The following is a 17,382-nucleotide window of genomic DNA, read 5'->3' as shown; positions in this document are numbered from 1 at the left end:
GAGAACTAAACTATAGGGTTACTGTTAGACGATAGTATATATTAGCCATGTTGGAAACTTACTTTTCAACGTCAAAGTTTAACAACAAAAAGCTATTCCGTTTGATTATGTGAGCTGTAATTTATTATATATATATGTGCATGAAAAAAAAGGTAAAATTATGTGCGAAATGCGTATGATGTCAATTTTTTAACATGGTAGTGAAACTGCATTCACATGGCTGTTTGACCAAATATGGCGCAATGGAAAAGACAAGTTGAAGATCATTACTCTCTCTGAGTCGGTGTTAATTTTCTCTCACTATGAAAATACGCGTTCAAGAAGTGACATCCCCTTTAACTACTCTCAGACGGTTTTCTTGAATTCTCATTTCCCTTTCCATATAATGCCATTTGTTTCACGCAATAGATCTCTTCTTTAATCATCCCGAATTTTCTTTTTCACAAGATTCAGCTTCTACCGTGGGAAATATAACAAAGGAATGAAGAGATATATTTCCATGTTTTATAAAAAGTGAGGAAAGAAAGTGATTTCTTATACTGAGGGATAACAACTGATATAAAGTCTATAACCAAATAAAAAATTATCTATTGTAACGCTTTCCTGAATCACAAATAAAAAGAACTTAATTAAATCAAATTAAATTAATGTGGTAAAAAATGAAAGGGGTGAACTAATTCCCTATTGGAATTGTTGATTTTATTTTATTGCTTTCCGTTGCTGTTGTTGCTACTTGTGATGTTGCCATTGCCAGTGCTGTTGCTGGCTGTCATGTTGCCATTGTTGTTACTATTATTACTGTTGTTGCTGTTGGTGTTGTGTTGCTGAGCACCACCAATAATGGAAGTGATTGCTGCAGCCAAAGCTGCAGTGAAGTTTGGATCAGCAGCAATGGCAGCACTAACTGTGTCAGTAAGGTGTGGCGGTACCTGCTGAGGGTGGTTACCAAATTGTGAAGGGTCTGCATCATGTGACATTTGAAGACCAGAAAACTTTGATTGATTGTAGAGTGCTTGTCCAAATATCTGAGGCATTAAAGAGGCTGGGGAGTTTGCAAAATTCTGAGGGACACCTTGGAGGGGAATTTGTAACTGGTTTGGGTGCCTTGGAAGCTGTAGAGGGTTTGGAGATTGTGTCAGGTCCAATGTAACAGTTGGGAATGGAGCAGATGCTGAGATAGTAGCCATGCTTGAAGAGCAAGGGAGAAGTGTCCTTGTCAGTAAGTTTGCATTCATTAGGCTGTCAGCACTAGACATTGACCCAGAAAGAAGCATTCTTGCTGCTGAGGAAGTGGTTTGTGCCATTGCCATAGCTGCTGGAGGCAAAGGATGGTTGTGATTGCCTTCATAGGTTGTGATGAGGACTGTTCGGTCTTCAGCACACCTTTGCACCTGTTTATTTCATGTAAGATATATTGGATTAGCTAGATAAACCACGTGATTTTTAACCTACAGTATTGAACAACAATAACTGTGCCTTGAAATGAACATATTCTTCAATTTAATATTTGTACTCTTATCCATCTTCAACAAATGAACCTAAATTATTATAACTTGCATATTTGTATTTGAAAACTTGTTTACAATTGGTTGAGTAAAAGGTTTCAAATTGCTGTTGAGATTTTGTGGAAATACACATGTAGTCACAATTGCAACCCCAAAGAACGTTGCACCTTTTTAAATAAAACCTTCAAGTCAACAACTAAAGATAATGAGTAGTAATACTAGTTTTGAACCAATTTTTTATTTTTTCACTCCCTGATTTTACCACCTACGTTACATCTCTTCCTAACCTTCTATCTAATATTTCTATCTATGGTATCTATCATTTTCTCTCTCTCTTGTTCCTACAGAAGTGTGAAATCATCAATAAATACCTGTTTTCTAACTGGGCAACCAGCAGCCATGGTACACCTATAATAAGCTCTAGGACATGGGTTTCCTTTGGCCATCTTCTGCCCATACTTTCTCCATTGACAACCATCAGTGATCTGAGACAGTTAAAAACCTCTCTATCAGCTAAAATGAACAAAAAATTATCATGAACAATTTTCCAAATTTGAAGAACATGCAGTCCTACTTACCATGGGTGCTTCTGATCGAGCTCTAACGGAAACTCTTGCCTTCCTCATGGTTGCCTCAGCCTGTTCAACGTTACTCTTTTGAGGACTAAACCTTGGAACTTTATCACCAGAAAAAGCATGTCCTGAAGGACTATCCTCACTTTCAACCCCTCTACCATATTCCTTCTTCTCTTGGTCATACCCTTCGTCATTAACAATCTCACTCTTACCGGTCCCTAATTCCTTCGAAGCCACTTCTGCGTGGGGTGATCCTGATCGATCTTGACTTCTTCCCCCTGATGAAGAAGAGGGTTCGTCAGTGTCAGCATTCGTAGCCAATCCAAGATCCATGAACTGTCTTGGCACCAATACCCCACTACTCTCACCTTGCTTCTTCTCTTCTAACTTTCCACCAATCACTTCTTGTTCTTCAGCTTCCTCGGCCTTCTGCTGCTGCATCAAATTCATAAAATGCATCTGAAGTGCATCGTAATTGACGTTAACCTGATCAAGCGTGTTCCTCAACTTTTGATTCTCCCTCTTCATTCTCTCAAGCTCAGCTTGAAGAGCAGCAACCTAAAATGTTCATCGGAAACGCTCTACTTTAGAAGACCCTCCAAAATAAAACAAATGAAAAAGAGCAGCACCCCATGACATGTGATCTCATTAAATTCAACAAACTTTTATACATATCCATCGATCTTTACCTCATTCTTAGCTCTTCTGTCTTCTGAATTGGGTGATATCTCATCATCCACCATAGATTGATCACTGCTAGTGTTGGCAGTAAGAAGATTCAGACCAGTCTATTAAAAACAAAATACAGATTCATGAGCACACCAACAAAATGATCACACACAAAATGTTCAAAAGTTCGTGCAAATTTAGAATATAAACCATAATATACACGGATAAAACTTATACAGATGCACATCTCGGGGTGCTTTTGGTACTATTTTTAAATTACAATAGATTGATTTCAACAGAGACGAAATAAAGGTTCGTATTAAATATTAACATAGATTATTGATATGAAACTTCAATTCCGATAGAATAACAATATAAAAAACATCTAAGAAAGGGTGTGTGTGTGGGAGAAAGAGCTTTTTCCATAAAATATGATGATGGGTGGGTCACTCACGTTCACTTTGAATTCCAACGTAGGTGGAGTGGTGGAATGATGATGATTAGAGGCAGAAGCGGAAACGTTGTGCTCCTTCTTGTTGTTGTCGGAGAAGAAGTCCATCTCGGTTCTGTTGTGGAGGGATGATGGGGAAGAGTCATGATTGTTTGGAGAACAGCTAAGGTTGACTTGGAAGGGGATGGTGTCTTTGGTGCTAACAGTGGCTTCCATGTTGTTGTGGGGACTAAGTTTCCACTTGGGGTGGTTTGTGTCTTCAGGGAAAGAGTTGAGAACAATAGGCTTGTGGAGGAAGAAGCTCCCAATTGGATCTGAATCCATGGAGAGTCCACCACCTCTAACCATAAATTCCAAGAGAGAGAAAGATACAGAGAGAATAAGACTAAAGAGAGAGAGAGAAAGAGAGAGAAGTCTGTGAAGTCTTTATAAACGATGCAATGGACTCGGCAATAAAACGGGACAGCTGAGACTTGAGAAGATGACCACAACTCTTGTTGTCTCTCTTACCTTTGAATAACTTCCAAGTATTATTACATTTCAGTTTTACATGTGGACAAAGACTTGTCAATATTAATGTTACGTGTTCTGTTCATAAAAAAATATGTTCTCAGTTACGATCTGTTATGCATATATTTATATTTATGTAATATTTTTTGTTTTCTGAATATTCTCTGTTTTCAATTCAATGAATAATGGGTGAATGAAGCAGATAAGTACGAAAAATTGTTACTATAAAAATAGACAAATTTAACAAGCGAGAGATTATAGAATACAATATTTTTGTGCTCTTTTTTAACGTGTTTAAAGTTTTTTGTCTCCTGATTCAACCAAAACTTATTTTTCTTAAGAATGTGGTTTGAAAGATATCTTATAAACAATTAGGTCTTAGTTATTATTAGTAGGTTTTTGATAGATAATGTTACATGAGTATATATATATATATATATACACACTAATAGCTAAATTAATTTTATTTGAAGAAGTGTAGGAAAATCCATGAATATGATTTAGTTTATATTTAGTTTCGAATTGCATAGTATAGAAGTCTCGTAAATATAGGTTTGAAAATAGAGATTGTGTAATTTTTGGAAGCCTAACAGTACAGGGTAGATTGCTCACCCTTAATTATAGGGTATAAATTCTTTATAAAAAGTCATATACTCATTTAATAGTAACTAGGAAAGAAAAGAAAGTTGGTGGATCTCCCGAAACGTAAGTTTGTTGACGAAACAAAATTCAACAAATTGCACCAATGATACGAGGAAAAAATGTCCAAATTAATATTAGAAGTATCGAAACTAAATTTGAATGAATTAGAAGATTCCGTAAGAGATGCAATTTCGTTGTGCTTGAGAATTAATATGATTATTTTTATATGTTATTAGTTATTAAGAAGTGGAAGACTTAACTTAATCTTTATAAAATTGATTATTTTTTATATTATATTAAAATATGAACTTTAAGTTTAATTTAGTTTTATAAAATTGATTGATAAAATAAAATTTACATTAATTAATATTTTATAGTTATTTTTAGATGATGTGGGATATTGTGTTGATTTGGTGTGAATGAAGGCAAAGGATTAGGAAGAGGAGATTGACGCGTTCGTTCTGGAAACTCACCGCCCCTATTGGGCCGGCTCATGAGGCTCGTGAAAGTGTAGTCTTAGTCAAAGGTTGTAATGTAATGTGATGAAAGACTAAGCATGGGTCCCTTCTTTCATTGAATTCTATTTCAATCCCTTTACACTCTTCACTTCTATACACAAATGACATGATGCCCACAAAGTTTCACACCACAAAATTAACTATCCCTCTCTCTCTTTCTTTCTTTTTTGTTTCATGCATGCATATTTGGTCACATTTTGGAAGAAAAAGAGTATATGTATATAGAAAGATAAACATAGGATACTACTTTTTGGAGTAATATATGCTAAAAACACATCCCTATAGTCTTTTTCTTTTATACCAATTTAAGTTAAGTATGTGTTTGAAGTGTCACATTAAAAAGAAATAAGTAATATATATATATATATATATATATATATTTTTTTTTATCAGCAAGTAAGATAGATAATATATAAGTAAAATAACCTATGAATATATTGAATTAAAATTGAGGAGATTTTCTTTTTTTACTTTTCTACAAGTTTGTTCATGATTTATGATGTCGAATGTTATAACTTGTATAGATTACAAAGAAGTATAGATAATAAAAGTAATTTAAGCATTTTTTGCTGTTATATTTTTTATTTTTTCTCTTATTATTTTCTTTGAGTAATAAAATAACAGCATACTAAAAATAAATTATTTGTATTTACAAAAAAAAAATACTTATTACAAGGACTTAAATAAAATAATAAAAATCATTTATTTTTTTATAAAACCAAACATAAAATTGAATTATAAAAACTCTACTTGTGAGGAAAAGGTCATAAAGCAGCTACATATAGTATAGCATGGTAATGACAATGATAGTGTGATTTCTAAATACTGTTAATATAAAAGGATTTATATATAATATAGTTTTTGAGATGGTTATTATAATTAAAAAAGTTATGTATTGAGTATATGTTTTTACATGCACGAACTATTTGATGAAATAAAAATAATAGAAAAGTTATGTAAAATTTTCATTTCTCCAACTCAATTCATTGAGAATGAACGCAACTTTTCACGACTCCTTTTGGCTTATTTTAATCAGAAAATGCATATGTTACCAAATCTTGGTAGATATATTTAATTGATTAGAAGGAATAGGTCGGTTTTACTTATTGGATTCTAAAATCACGGAAAGAAAGTGATAAACTTCATAATAATTTCCCAACCTAACTGGAACCAACTTTTGCTTAGTTTTCTTCTTCTTCTTTCTTCTTCTTCGTCATTCTAATTTCTTCAGAGGTTCTTAGCCGCGTAAACCATGTTTTTTGGGTTTGTATTTACGGCTCAAAGAAACTGAAGACATTGGAAAGTGCATAAAGTTTGTTGGTCATGGCAAACAAAGCTCTTATGTTTTTAAGGAAAATGGACATTGTACATACAATTGCGAAGTGGATAAATGGAAGAAATAGGAATAAAAAGGTATTTATTTCGTATAAAAAAATATTGATTGTTGTTATGGTTATTATAGATTTTTTTGTTCTCCTAAAATAACATAAAAATGTTTTAGAAGATGTTAGTTTTAGGATTCACTCAATACTAATCTTTTAGAAGTCGTTAAATTTGTGAATAGAGTGTGATTCATTTGTAGTATATAGAGCAAGAAGATTACATGGATTTTATGTGTTTTGTATTAGTTTTACTGAACTACAATGAGTATATATATTGTGTTATTCAACCTTCTAATACTTTTTTTAAAGTTAAAAAACTGTTTAATTGTGTTTTTAGTTCCTAAAATTTAGAATAATTATGGTTTTGACACCTTTAAATTTAAAAAGTATTTTTTAGTTCCTCAAAATTTAGAAAATACGGTTTTACTGTCTATGAGTAAAAACAGTTCTTTTTAAAGAAAAAAAGTCTCTCGAAGTTGGAAAATTATAGGTTAGTCCCTAATAATTAATTTGGCAATTCTCTCTACACCTACCTTTTCCCTACTCTTCTTTATTTTTAAGTTGGCGGTGCTAACTATATATTGTTTGTTTTTTTTAAGGTACAAAATCCAAAAAAGAAACAAGGTGCAAAAAATAAAGTATAAACCTAAAAAAATTATTTTCACACTAAAAATATCGAATACAATAAATCTTCTCGTCAACTCTTTCACACACTCAAATGATGGAATCGTTATCTCAAACATTAAGACTGGAAAATAATGAAAGTGTTGCGACTGAAAAGTGAAATATAAAAGTACAACTGAGATTATTTAAAAATGTTAAATTATATTTTACTTAAGATTATTTAATTTTTTTTAAAAAGATTAAAACTTACTTTTTTTTACAATTTATATAGAGATTCACAGGGAAAATATGTAGGTGGAGGAGAATTTGCCCATTAATTTTAATAGACTAAAGATAGTTTTAAATCCTAAATCTCTAAACCTACCCTAAAAAAAAACTTCCTCAAATTTAATATTTAGAGATTAAAATATATATATATATATATATATATTTTCAATGTTGAGAGATTAAAAATCATCCTTTTAAATTTAGCGAGAGAAAATAAAAATCTAATTAAAGGAAAAAAAAAACTATAAAACTTACGTCTACAATGTTGTTTGTTGTGCCTCGGACTAACTGTTTGATTGGTAGGTATAGAATTTGCGGAGAAAAGTAAAAGAGCTTCTCATTCACAGAATATATTTAAATACTTATCATTAAAATAAATACGACTTTATTTATCCTCAATGTATATTATTATTACAATAAATTATATAAAATGAAATTAAAAATGATTGATTTGTCATTATTGTGCATAAAGAGATTGGTCGGATAGCTGCATTTTATATTAGTCTTTCCTCACGTGACCCTTTTTTCTTCTTTCAGATCCACACTCCTCAGCATTACACTACCATTGTGTTCACACTCACCCACCATCAAAAGCTAAAGTAATCAACCAAACTTTATTTTTTTCTAACTGCAATTAACATGTGTAGATAATCAAATTTCACACCAATTTTGGTTACTTAAGTTGTCTAAGAAACCAAATATTTGGTTCTGTCACAAGTTACGTCAAGTCAAACTCCAACCAGATACAAATTAATCAAAGGTGGACCCGAATAGACCATGAACCCCGTGTATATTGCAAGTGTAAATTAAAATACAAATTATATAAATCTTATTTTTTCAATTTACATACATAAATCAGTTTTTCTTGTTTGTTATATAAATCATGATCAGTGTTCGTGTTGTATCCGTGTGTTGTTTCAAAGTGTCAACGTCAAGATGATGTTGCAGAAGGGTTGATACAAAAATAGTTAAACTCAAATTTCTAACAAGAAAACTTGTACAAGCAAAATATGAATGAAATGTGCAAAACTTAAATCGTGTTCAAACCCAATCCAATACTATTGACCCTTGTCCAAAACTCAACTTTATCATCAGCTTTGATTCAATTTTCTATTTCAACAAAAAAATTGTCGGTTTTTGCACGCATAAACCTTTGAAAAAGAAGACCATAAAATAGAGAAAAATGACACCAATGAATAAACAAAGAGCATATTTACTTCTTATAGACAAACTAGAACCGTTTCAAAATTATTCCCAAGTCAAATTTCTCAAGGGGGGTGCATGTATGCAATCCACCCTTAAGGAAACAAGCACCATATTTAGAATTCGTGGGGCCATTAAGTGTTTTAGTAAACTACTTCAACCAAAGATAGAATATAGAAGTATACCATAACATTGGGGGAGTAGTAATCAAATATTTAGCCAGTTAAGTAGTGTGTCATCCATGACTGGAAACGTGACCATGCGAGCTGAACTGCAGCTTCATCTTCGTCCGGCATTCCCATGCTCTTCCTCCTCTTGATTCCTTCAGGAGACCTGTTCATGAATGCATGTCCATTGCTAGGATATATGTGCACCTCATGAGCAACTTTAGATGCCTTCAGCTTCTCCTCCAAGGCCTTGGCTGCCTGAGACATTAAACAATGTTCAAACACTTTTTCTTTATCAGCTAAATAATGTTCAAACATGATATTACTAGTGAAGAATCAAACAAGTCTCCCTCTTCCCTTCCAAAAACATTTCCAAACAAATATTTTCTAGTCAGAATGTCTAATGATGAGGAGATAAAAGATTGACTTTGTGGTGAAAGTCGAAGGGAGATGGATAGGTTGTTCCAATCCCCTTGTTAACAAAAACTAACATATTAACACCTAATATTTTGTTGATAAAAGAAAAGAAAGTCAGATGATGGCACTTTGGTTGCAGTTAAATGATGAAAGTGGCCTGAAAATGTATATTGAATGCAAAACTAAAAGAGATTGGTCATTAGCTTTTAGCAAAGCAGTTGAATTAACTTTATAACATTTTACACATTACGTGCATTGGCAGCAAAGGAATGATATAGAAAGGTTGTGTTTCTTTTAAGAGGTAAATTTCTATGTTCACAAGGTGAGGAAATTCATGGCCAGTAGAGATTGGAGTTTGTCCTTTATAAGACACCATGTGGGGAAATTGGACTGTGTATCATACAAGCCATGAATTCTCATTCACAACCCTCCATCATTTAGTTTTCTAGCAAGTACAACATCCTTGTAAGATCAAGTCTCCCTCCCTTTGCATACTAATCCTCTCTTCACAAAAAAAAAAAACTACAGAAATGTTTTAAAGGTGTGTTTGGATTTCAGTTGGAACACTTTCCGTTTTCATTGAACACTGTATCAACATGTTTGACACTTTTATTTCTGATCTGCTTAAAAACAAAATTCACCTCAAACTCCAGTTGACTTACAATGAGTTACTTTTTTTTAACTTGAGTTGAGTTCAACTCAACTTAATTTCCTAACTGAAATCCATACAAACACTTAGAAATTAGGAACCTCCCTAAAAAGAAATTATTTACTTGGCAAACAAGCCACCTTAACAAAGATCAGCAATGTGTGTTGCAATTATATTCTCATACCGTAACATCTGAAAAACCAGCAAAATTATCCAGCTCTCCAAAGTGAGCCTGAACAGGAGCCTTGGCTTGGGCAGGGTCTGCAAGCTCAGAAGAAGGAACTCCATAGAAAGCTACTGCAGCATCAACATTTGGAACCAAGACTGAGCTTGCAATAGCGAGTGCACCCCCCATACAAAATCCAGTAACACCAGCCTGTTGCAATTAAAGATAAATCCACAAGTTGTTCAACCAGTGACTTACATCTAATTTAAGCAAAATGGTATTTCATGTAGAAAGTATTAAAAAAAGTATCCGGATTCAGTATAATGTATCACTTCTGGCATGCTAATTTACGAGAAACAGAAAACTAAATTATCTGATTCGAAACAGTATTAATTCCCATGCTCCCTGCCTATAAAAAATACCTAAGCTAATGAGCTCTCTTATTTTCAAACTACATTAATAAGCACTCTCTGTTCACAAGCTTACCATTTCATGACAGTACAAGACACAAAAGCACATCAAAATTATGTATTGTGAAATGTTATAAAAATGACAGTAAAATAATTCTCACCTAGTTATCATGATCATGATGCAAAACTTTCCAAATAAAAAATAAAAGGAAGATGAATCTAAATTACCATAAGTACTTGGCTGAGCCTATCTTGACTCACTAGATTACAATTATAAAATACTTGCACCACAATAATAACAAAATATTAAAATTTTGGAACAAAAAAAATAGAGCAGCATATACATGATAAATAGGGGCAAATAATATATGACTTAATAGCACAAGGCTTGTTGAATTTTAAAACTACCAACCAGGGGTGTTTCTCCTTTTTTGTGCTGAACGCCTATCTATTGGAAAATCAATATGGTACATTTGAAACCAATGATTTGTAATGGGAAAAAATTATAATTTTCATGGGTAAATTTTTCCATTAATTCATGCATCAAAATGCAAATAAGTTCAAACCCACCCTTAAGTCTTGATTAAGTTGTTCAATTATTTTAATGTATAAGAGGGGTTTGATGAATAAACTTGTACAACACAGCTCTTACACCAAAGCATCCGACAAAGTATAATGTATTGTATTTGCTTATTCAATCATGCCTAATGCAGAGTGCCAAACCCTCAAACTAACTCACCGAATCCCAAGCAAAGGCTGGTTTATGCTTTCATGGGTTGATAAAACACAAAAACCCTCTGCAATCACAGAATGGTGATAAAAGTAAAAACACAATGCCTGTTCTGACACAGGTCAACACATTAAGAATTCAGTGGTGTAGTTAAGAGGGTGCTTTAAATAAATAATTTATCTTGACAAGACATGAATAGGTAGGAACCTTCTTTGAACCATTTGCCTTAAGCCAGTTAACTGAAGCATGGATATCTTTCACAGCGCCTTGCCAATCAAGACCATTCATCAAATGTTGTGCTTCTGCGACATCCAGACCAACCTTTCCTCTGTACAGACTGGGGATAAAAGGAAAGAACCCTTAAAAAATCTGAATCCAGCATATGCTACTACACAATACACAAAGATAAAAGATAAAGAAATTTTAGGTGGCAATAGTTATCTTACTCTGGAATAAGAGCTTTGAATCCCCGACCGAGTTGAGAAATCATCACAGCATGGTTTTTAATTTCGAAATCCACACCCCACCACTCCTGAAGCACAACGATTCCAGGAGCGTTGTTTTTGCCCACAACATATGCATCAAATGCCTAATCATTGAAAACAGAAATTAAATAGCAGAAATTATCAATAAGGTTCCACTACAGGTACAAACATAGAAACCTATGTAGAAAATGGCATAAAAAAAAACTTCAGTCCGACAACATCACTAAAAATTATATCTTATCAATCTGGTCTAAATCCCAACCAAGCTTTCAAAAATGGTACGCAACCACGATTTCAGCAATGTATATTTTCCACAATTTCCTGCAACAACGACAAAACCACGACCACAATCGCAATTTAAAACCTTGATACAACTTTATGCGGCAAAGTGAAAACCACATTACGGATGAAATGCACACAAATTTCCATCTGTAGTCCAGAATCATATTAGCACAGCATGAAATAATCTTTTTTAAATTCTGACTCCAATTAACAGCTTCCATCCAGAGTATAATTAATTATCCACATTGAAGCAAAAAAAATTCCAAACTTTATCTTGTTCAGTGTTGTGGCTCGTCAATACCATCCAAGTTCAACTCAAAAACCCATTACTCAATCCCCACCCAGAAAAAAAAAGTCAGAAAGATTCTATTTTGCAGACAAAAGAAAGTGGGAAATTGAAATTATGAACAAAATGCGGCAAAACAAAGCAACCCCATGATCCAAAACACTTGATGTGAAAGAAATGGATTTGGAATTGGTTGTGGTGACTCACAGTGTCATCATCCCTTTGAATGCGGATTTTGTTGAAAGGAGCAGCAGAGTCAGCGATAGAACGGAGTGAGAAGCGACATGCAAAGGGTGAAATGGACCGAAGCGGTGCGGTGGTGAAGAATTTGGGAGCTACACGCAACATTCCTCACTTGGCTTCGGTATGAGGCTAAGAACAACAACTATCTCTAAATTAAGAATGGAGAGTGATACTTAAGAAATGGTGAAGATTCTCTCACTTTACCTTAGCTTTCTCAATAGCTTGAATCCATTTTTGTTCATCGTACTTTCGTTAAAACGATTTTAATTTTTATAAAAAATTAATTGCTTCTTTGTTTTTTTAATTTTTTTCATTCACCAATTTTTGTCAAACATTGTTATATATTATCCAATTTATAACTTCTAATAGGAGATACTGCTAGTGTTTTCAATTTTAACAGAGTGTTAAATTTTGTTATTAAACATGAATGTTTAAATATTTTCTGATAGGATACTAATACTATAACAGAATTACTTATTTTTAGAAGAGTAGAAAACTAAACCAAATGTATAATTAAAATCTTACGAGAATCGAAACTCCACATCAAACTAATATTACGTATCAATCTATTATTTTAGCATTTATAATTCATTTTTTTCTTCAATTACTCATTTGCGAAATAGGATAGGAGGTTAAATTGTCAAAGATGTCCAACTTTAAAAATCCAAAAGCACTAAATTAATAAATTTACATGTAATGAAAGTTTATATACCTTCTTCAGAAGTAAAATTATACATGTTTATTATTACTAAATAAAAATGTTAGTTACTGATAAATTCATTAGTGTAGGTGTTTGTGTTTTTCTGTACAAGTATTATGGACCATCAAACTTGTGATCTCATGGTCTCAATTTTTCACTTGTTTCTTCTCTTTCATGTGTAGGAGATGCTAATTAAAACTAGAAAATTGCCTTTTGGGTTACTGGAAAATCAATGCAAATTAATTAACAATAGAACCTCAAATAATTGACCATAATACCATAAAATAAAAACAAAGAACTGGAGGATAAGCACCCTCCAGGACTCACCAATAAGTTACACTAAAAAAAAATTTATTTTTAACGGGTTATATTTGACGTTATCGGCGTTTTAACCCCCGTTAAGTGCATTACCTGCAGTTTGCTTTTCCCCTGGAAGATCCAGCGTCGCTATTTCCGACGATTTTGAAAACCCCCGCTATTCTCGGCAGTTTTGAAAACCCCTGCTATTCCTGGCGATTTTGAAAACCCCCGCTATTTTCGGCGGTTTTGAAAACCCCCATTATTCCCGACGGTTTTTGAAAATCCCTACTGTTTCCGGTGATTTGAAAACCTTTGTTATTTCCGATAGTTTGGAAACACCATTACTTTTACTTTTAGGAGGTGTATATATAAAAAAGTAGGTGATAAATAATAAAAAACTAAATACAATAAAATAAATTATAAATAAATTTTTATTTAAAAGTATAATTTACATTTTTAAATATACGCTTTACATATATTACATAAGCAAAGTCTATATATGTTTATTCAAAACGTTTTTAGTTTTAGCGATAACAAATATTCAAAGAGATTCAAAAATCATTTTTAAATTTAAATATATAAACATGTGTGCTAATAAATTTATTAATCAAGACATCACTTAAATAATTAATTTAACAACAAATCTTATTCCTTTAAATAAAATGAATTGAACAAATTAATAATTTGTTCAAACAGTAGCAGTTTGTGTGTATGTTCATTGGCTTCTACTTTCATAACACCTATAATTAAATAGCAATGGAAATTTCACTTCACTAAATAAATTAATCTGATTGACATTAGAGAGCATTAGTTTGATTAATCTGGTGCCTAATCCTCTTCTATCTTCTTTCTAATACTAAATATTATAATTTATATACTACGAATATAAAAACTAATTTTTAAGCAATTTTTTAATAGATTATTATTTTAGGACATTTAATAACATCACTTCTTTTCTTCAAATGAATGAAAACTTTTGAATATATAAATGAATCATAACTAAAGTGTGACCTATTTCAACTTGCATAATGGAATTGCTTCACGTGAAGGTAAACAAAAACCTAAATGAAAAAAAAAAGATTCTTCCAAAAAGCTAATAACAATATTGAAATGGCCGACATATTATTTTTTACACTAATTGGGCATCACTAATGAAGCATTAGAAATAATTAAAATTATAATAGCAAAAATATCAACAAAATAACTGTGACAGAATACTAGACCCAGTATCCCTCAGCTTCTCCTTCCTGTCCAAACCTGCACATATAAACAATAACAAAAAGATTAACATAGTTAACAGTTTCTAATTCAACAATTAACAATAACAAGAAGAAATCAACAAAGTTAAACAATGTTCAAAAGGACAGGTAACATAAGAAACCATATAATTTAACTTAAATTACCTAGTGAGAAGATAGAATTAAACAGTGAAAAAAATTAAACCAGGTAACATAATTTAACTTAAATTACCTAGTGAGAAGAATTGCACATAAAAGGGTAATCAAGTTGTCTATAAGGGGATTGACAACATCAACCGGATCACTATGCTCGTAACTCTATTGATTTGTAGTTTTCAAATGTAAAATGTAGAGCCTTCAGAAGGATGAACCTTCCTTTGCTTGCTATGAATCTTCACTCTTATAATATGCTCTAAATTCAAATATAAATTAGAATGGAAAGAGATATAAAGTCCCTAAAAACAGTTCACCTCTATAACACCAGGCAAAAATATTCCTCGTGATTTGCTCTCCTTAATTTGTATATTAACTTTTGATAAATCAAATAGGTCCCTACATAAGAGGATAGAGTTATTCTGATGACTATTGAAGAATCCAAATTCACATCGAAACTAGCTTTTCCAACAAAGTTAAGAAAATTCCCAATCAGAAACGAAATCAGAGAAATAATTTACTATAACCAGATGATTTTGTAAGACTGATGTGGTTAAATTAGTAAGTGCCTTTCTCTTCATCATAAGAATTTAAGGAATCAAAAGTCCCTCTACAACTCTTTGAAGAAGTCCCTTCTTCTGTTCACCACATTCAAGTATACCAGGTCCCTGCTTCAGAGAAGTAGTTATTTACATTGCTGTATTTTATGTTTTGCAAGATCGTTTTAAGACACTTTTTAGGGGACAATTTTCCACCTCCATACTATATGGTATTCATTACCGAATTGAAACAACTACTCTAATATGATAATAAATACAAAAATAGTACAAAAGATGCAGAACACCCTGAATTTCATCATTAAGTTCAACTAAGACTCTACTATAGGAAACTAAGCTTAAACAAAAATCAGGCAAAGAACAAATTATCACCGCAGAGCAGGAGTTGAAAGGTGCAAGCTCAGGTTCCTAGAGTAAACAGATTGTTGGATAACATCACCATACCTCAATCAATGGTGAAAACCTGTGCCAATCAGTTTTAATCTAAATAAATGCTTTAGGTGATTAGTGGAAATTCACTGCACCTTTTTCCTGAGCCTGCTTTTTCTTGCTGCTTCTCTATTCTGAGCAAGTCTTCTCAGTGTCTGTGCACACTGTTTTAAAACCACACACTAATTCAGCTTTAATTCTCAGTGTCTTCATAATTATGATTTCGCAAGTTCCATAAATCTGTTTTGTAGCGTGTATCAAGTGCAGGGATATCTTGTCTTGCCTTCCAATCTTGTGAACTGACAAAAGAAATCAATTAATCAATTAAATTGAGGATAAAATTAGAAAAATTATTTCCTTAGGCAATAACCAGTATAATAGCTTTGTCTATAGGTAATATATTTGAACTTAAAATGTCATTTTCAAAATTTTCACTTCCACATCTCTCATAATTAAGCAAACATCTGTAGTGCTATAATACATTTGCAACACCAAGGAACTAAGCTCCAATAGTGGACAATTAAACATTATCAACTCACTTTGAATTTAAACATAAATACACAGCATAAATCAATGTAAATATTAATGATTCGGTCAGGCAAAAAGTTTAGGAAAAGAATCGAAACCTATTACCTCAAAAAACCGCAAACCAGATTTAGTTTTACAAATCAAATTTGAGTTTCAACATCCATTTATAATACAAATTACATTATCTTCCCAAATCCATTATTAAACAAAAAAACCCGATCCCCTAACATAACCGTACAAATTCATGAGGTTTCACATCTGCTAAGTCAAAAACCTGCACCGTACAACCAAACAACAATCACAACATGTAAAGAAGAACAAAGTTATAGAGAAGATAATAACAAAGCTCTTACTCATAAGTTGCTAGAGTCTCTCCTTGAGAGTGGACCATGGCAACCACCGTTGGGGGAGTTGATGAAGACGACCATGTCGTGGCGACCACCGCTACGGAGTGGTGGAATCGTCGTCGGCGCGGTTGATGTAGCCTCCCAGCGGCGGGTCCTGAGGCGAATGGAATCGCACATAGCGTAACGTAGGTACTGCGGAATAGTGAACTGCTTCTTCAACTCGTCCTTGTCAATTCGGATCCCGGACAGATCGCAACCGCGAAAGGACTCCACAATCGACGACCGCGCCGCTATCTTTTTAGTCTCATCGATCGTCGCCGACGAATCCATCTTCTTCCTCGCTCTCCTTTTCTCTCGGCGAGGACTCCAAGGACTTTGTACCAGCCATTCCAGTGTGGTTGCTGCTTCCCACCGCGTCCTTCCTTGTGTGTCGGAGATATAAAGCGAGTGCACCGGAAAAGAACGGGAACTGGGTCGATCTATTCTATGGCGAAGCATCCGAAGCATAACTGCGAGTTTCACAAATTCGTTAAGGACACAACCCTAACTAATATGAAAGCATTCTCTTTTTCTCTGAGGCAAACCCTCTGGCCCGTCTCTGCTCTGCAATTAGGTTTTGAAAATTTGAAGAATGGTTCTAAAAAGATTGCGTGTGAAGGAATCGTGCAGAGGAAACGCGAAAAAAATTTAAAGTTACTAAAAAATTGGGTTTAACTTTTTTAAACACACTGTTTACTTACCAGAGGTTTAGAAAACCTCCGGTGTAATATGTCTTATCGGAGGTTATTAAAACCTCTACTAAAAAACCTCCGCTAGAAAATTGCCTTTTGGGTTACTGGAAAATCAATGCAAATTAATTAACAATAGAACCTCAAATAATTGACCATAATACCATAAAATAAAAACAAAGAACTGGAGGATAAGCACCCTCCAGGACTCACCAATAAGT

At 33.1% G+C, this 17,382-nt stretch overlaps 2 protein-coding genes and 1 long non-coding RNA gene across 6 annotated transcripts; all 3 read right to left on the bottom strand.

Annotated features, from left to right (window-relative positions):
- Window positions 1–502: 502 nt before the first annotated feature.
- LOC137829803 (putative WRKY transcription factor 31) lies at window positions 503–3,718 on the bottom strand. The gene is made up of 5 exons (XM_068636729.1): window positions 3,204–3,718; window positions 2,770–2,868; window positions 2,084–2,638; window positions 1,877–1,990; window positions 503–1,391 (listed from the first exon to the last, which is right to left on the bottom strand). The coding sequence occupies exons 1-5, from the start codon at window positions 3,546–3,548 to the stop codon at window positions 705–707; spliced, it is 1,800 nt and encodes a 599-aa protein (XP_068492830.1). The 5' UTR covers window positions 3,549–3,718; the 3' UTR covers window positions 503–704.
- A 4,622-nt stretch (window positions 3,719–8,340) lies between these two features.
- Window positions 8,341–12,435, bottom strand: LOC137809217 (uncharacterized). Of its 2 annotated transcripts, XM_090297163.1 has the most exons (6): window positions 12,146–12,405; window positions 11,633–11,691; window positions 11,332–11,474; window positions 11,093–11,222; window positions 9,764–9,955; window positions 8,341–8,771 (listed from the first exon to the last, which is right to left on the bottom strand). In XM_090297163.1, exons 3-6 carry the CDS (start codon window positions 11,373–11,375, stop codon window positions 8,562–8,564), a joined length of 576 nt encoding a protein of 191 aa, XP_090153289.1. In that variant the 5' UTR covers window positions 11,376–11,474; window positions 11,633–11,691; window positions 12,146–12,405; the 3' UTR covers window positions 8,341–8,561. The 2 variants fall into 2 exon arrangements, with proteins under 2 accessions (XP_090153289.1, XP_068466473.1); XM_068610372.2 differs by lacking the exon at window positions 11,633–11,691 and having other exon boundaries at window positions 12,146–12,435.
- Window positions 12,436–14,247: 1,812 nt separating this feature from the next.
- Window positions 14,248–17,317, bottom strand: LOC137809276 (uncharacterized). 3 transcript variants are annotated; one of them, XR_016517266.1, is made up of 4 exons: window positions 16,440–17,317; window positions 15,654–15,857; window positions 14,890–14,971; window positions 14,248–14,438 (listed from the first exon to the last, which is right to left on the bottom strand). It is a non-coding gene; the product is annotated as an uncharacterized LOC137809276 (long non-coding RNA). The 3 variants fall into 3 exon arrangements; XR_016517265.1 differs by lacking the exon at window positions 14,890–14,971 and having other exon boundaries at window positions 16,440–17,293; XR_016517267.1 differs by lacking the exons at window positions 14,248–14,438; window positions 14,890–14,971 and adding an exon at window positions 14,978–15,240 and having other exon boundaries at window positions 16,440–17,307.
- Window positions 17,318–17,382: the final 65 nt, after the last annotated feature.

This window comes from Phaseolus vulgaris, chromosome 11 (genome assembly GCF_051622355.1).
Source record: "Phaseolus vulgaris cultivar YP4 chromosome 11, ASM5162235v1, whole genome shotgun sequence".
Classification (NCBI taxonomy): Eukaryota; Viridiplantae; Streptophyta; class Magnoliopsida; order Fabales; family Fabaceae; genus Phaseolus; species Phaseolus vulgaris.
The sequence above is the reverse complement of the archived record's forward strand: the minus strand, read 5'-3'. Positions and strand labels throughout refer to the sequence as shown.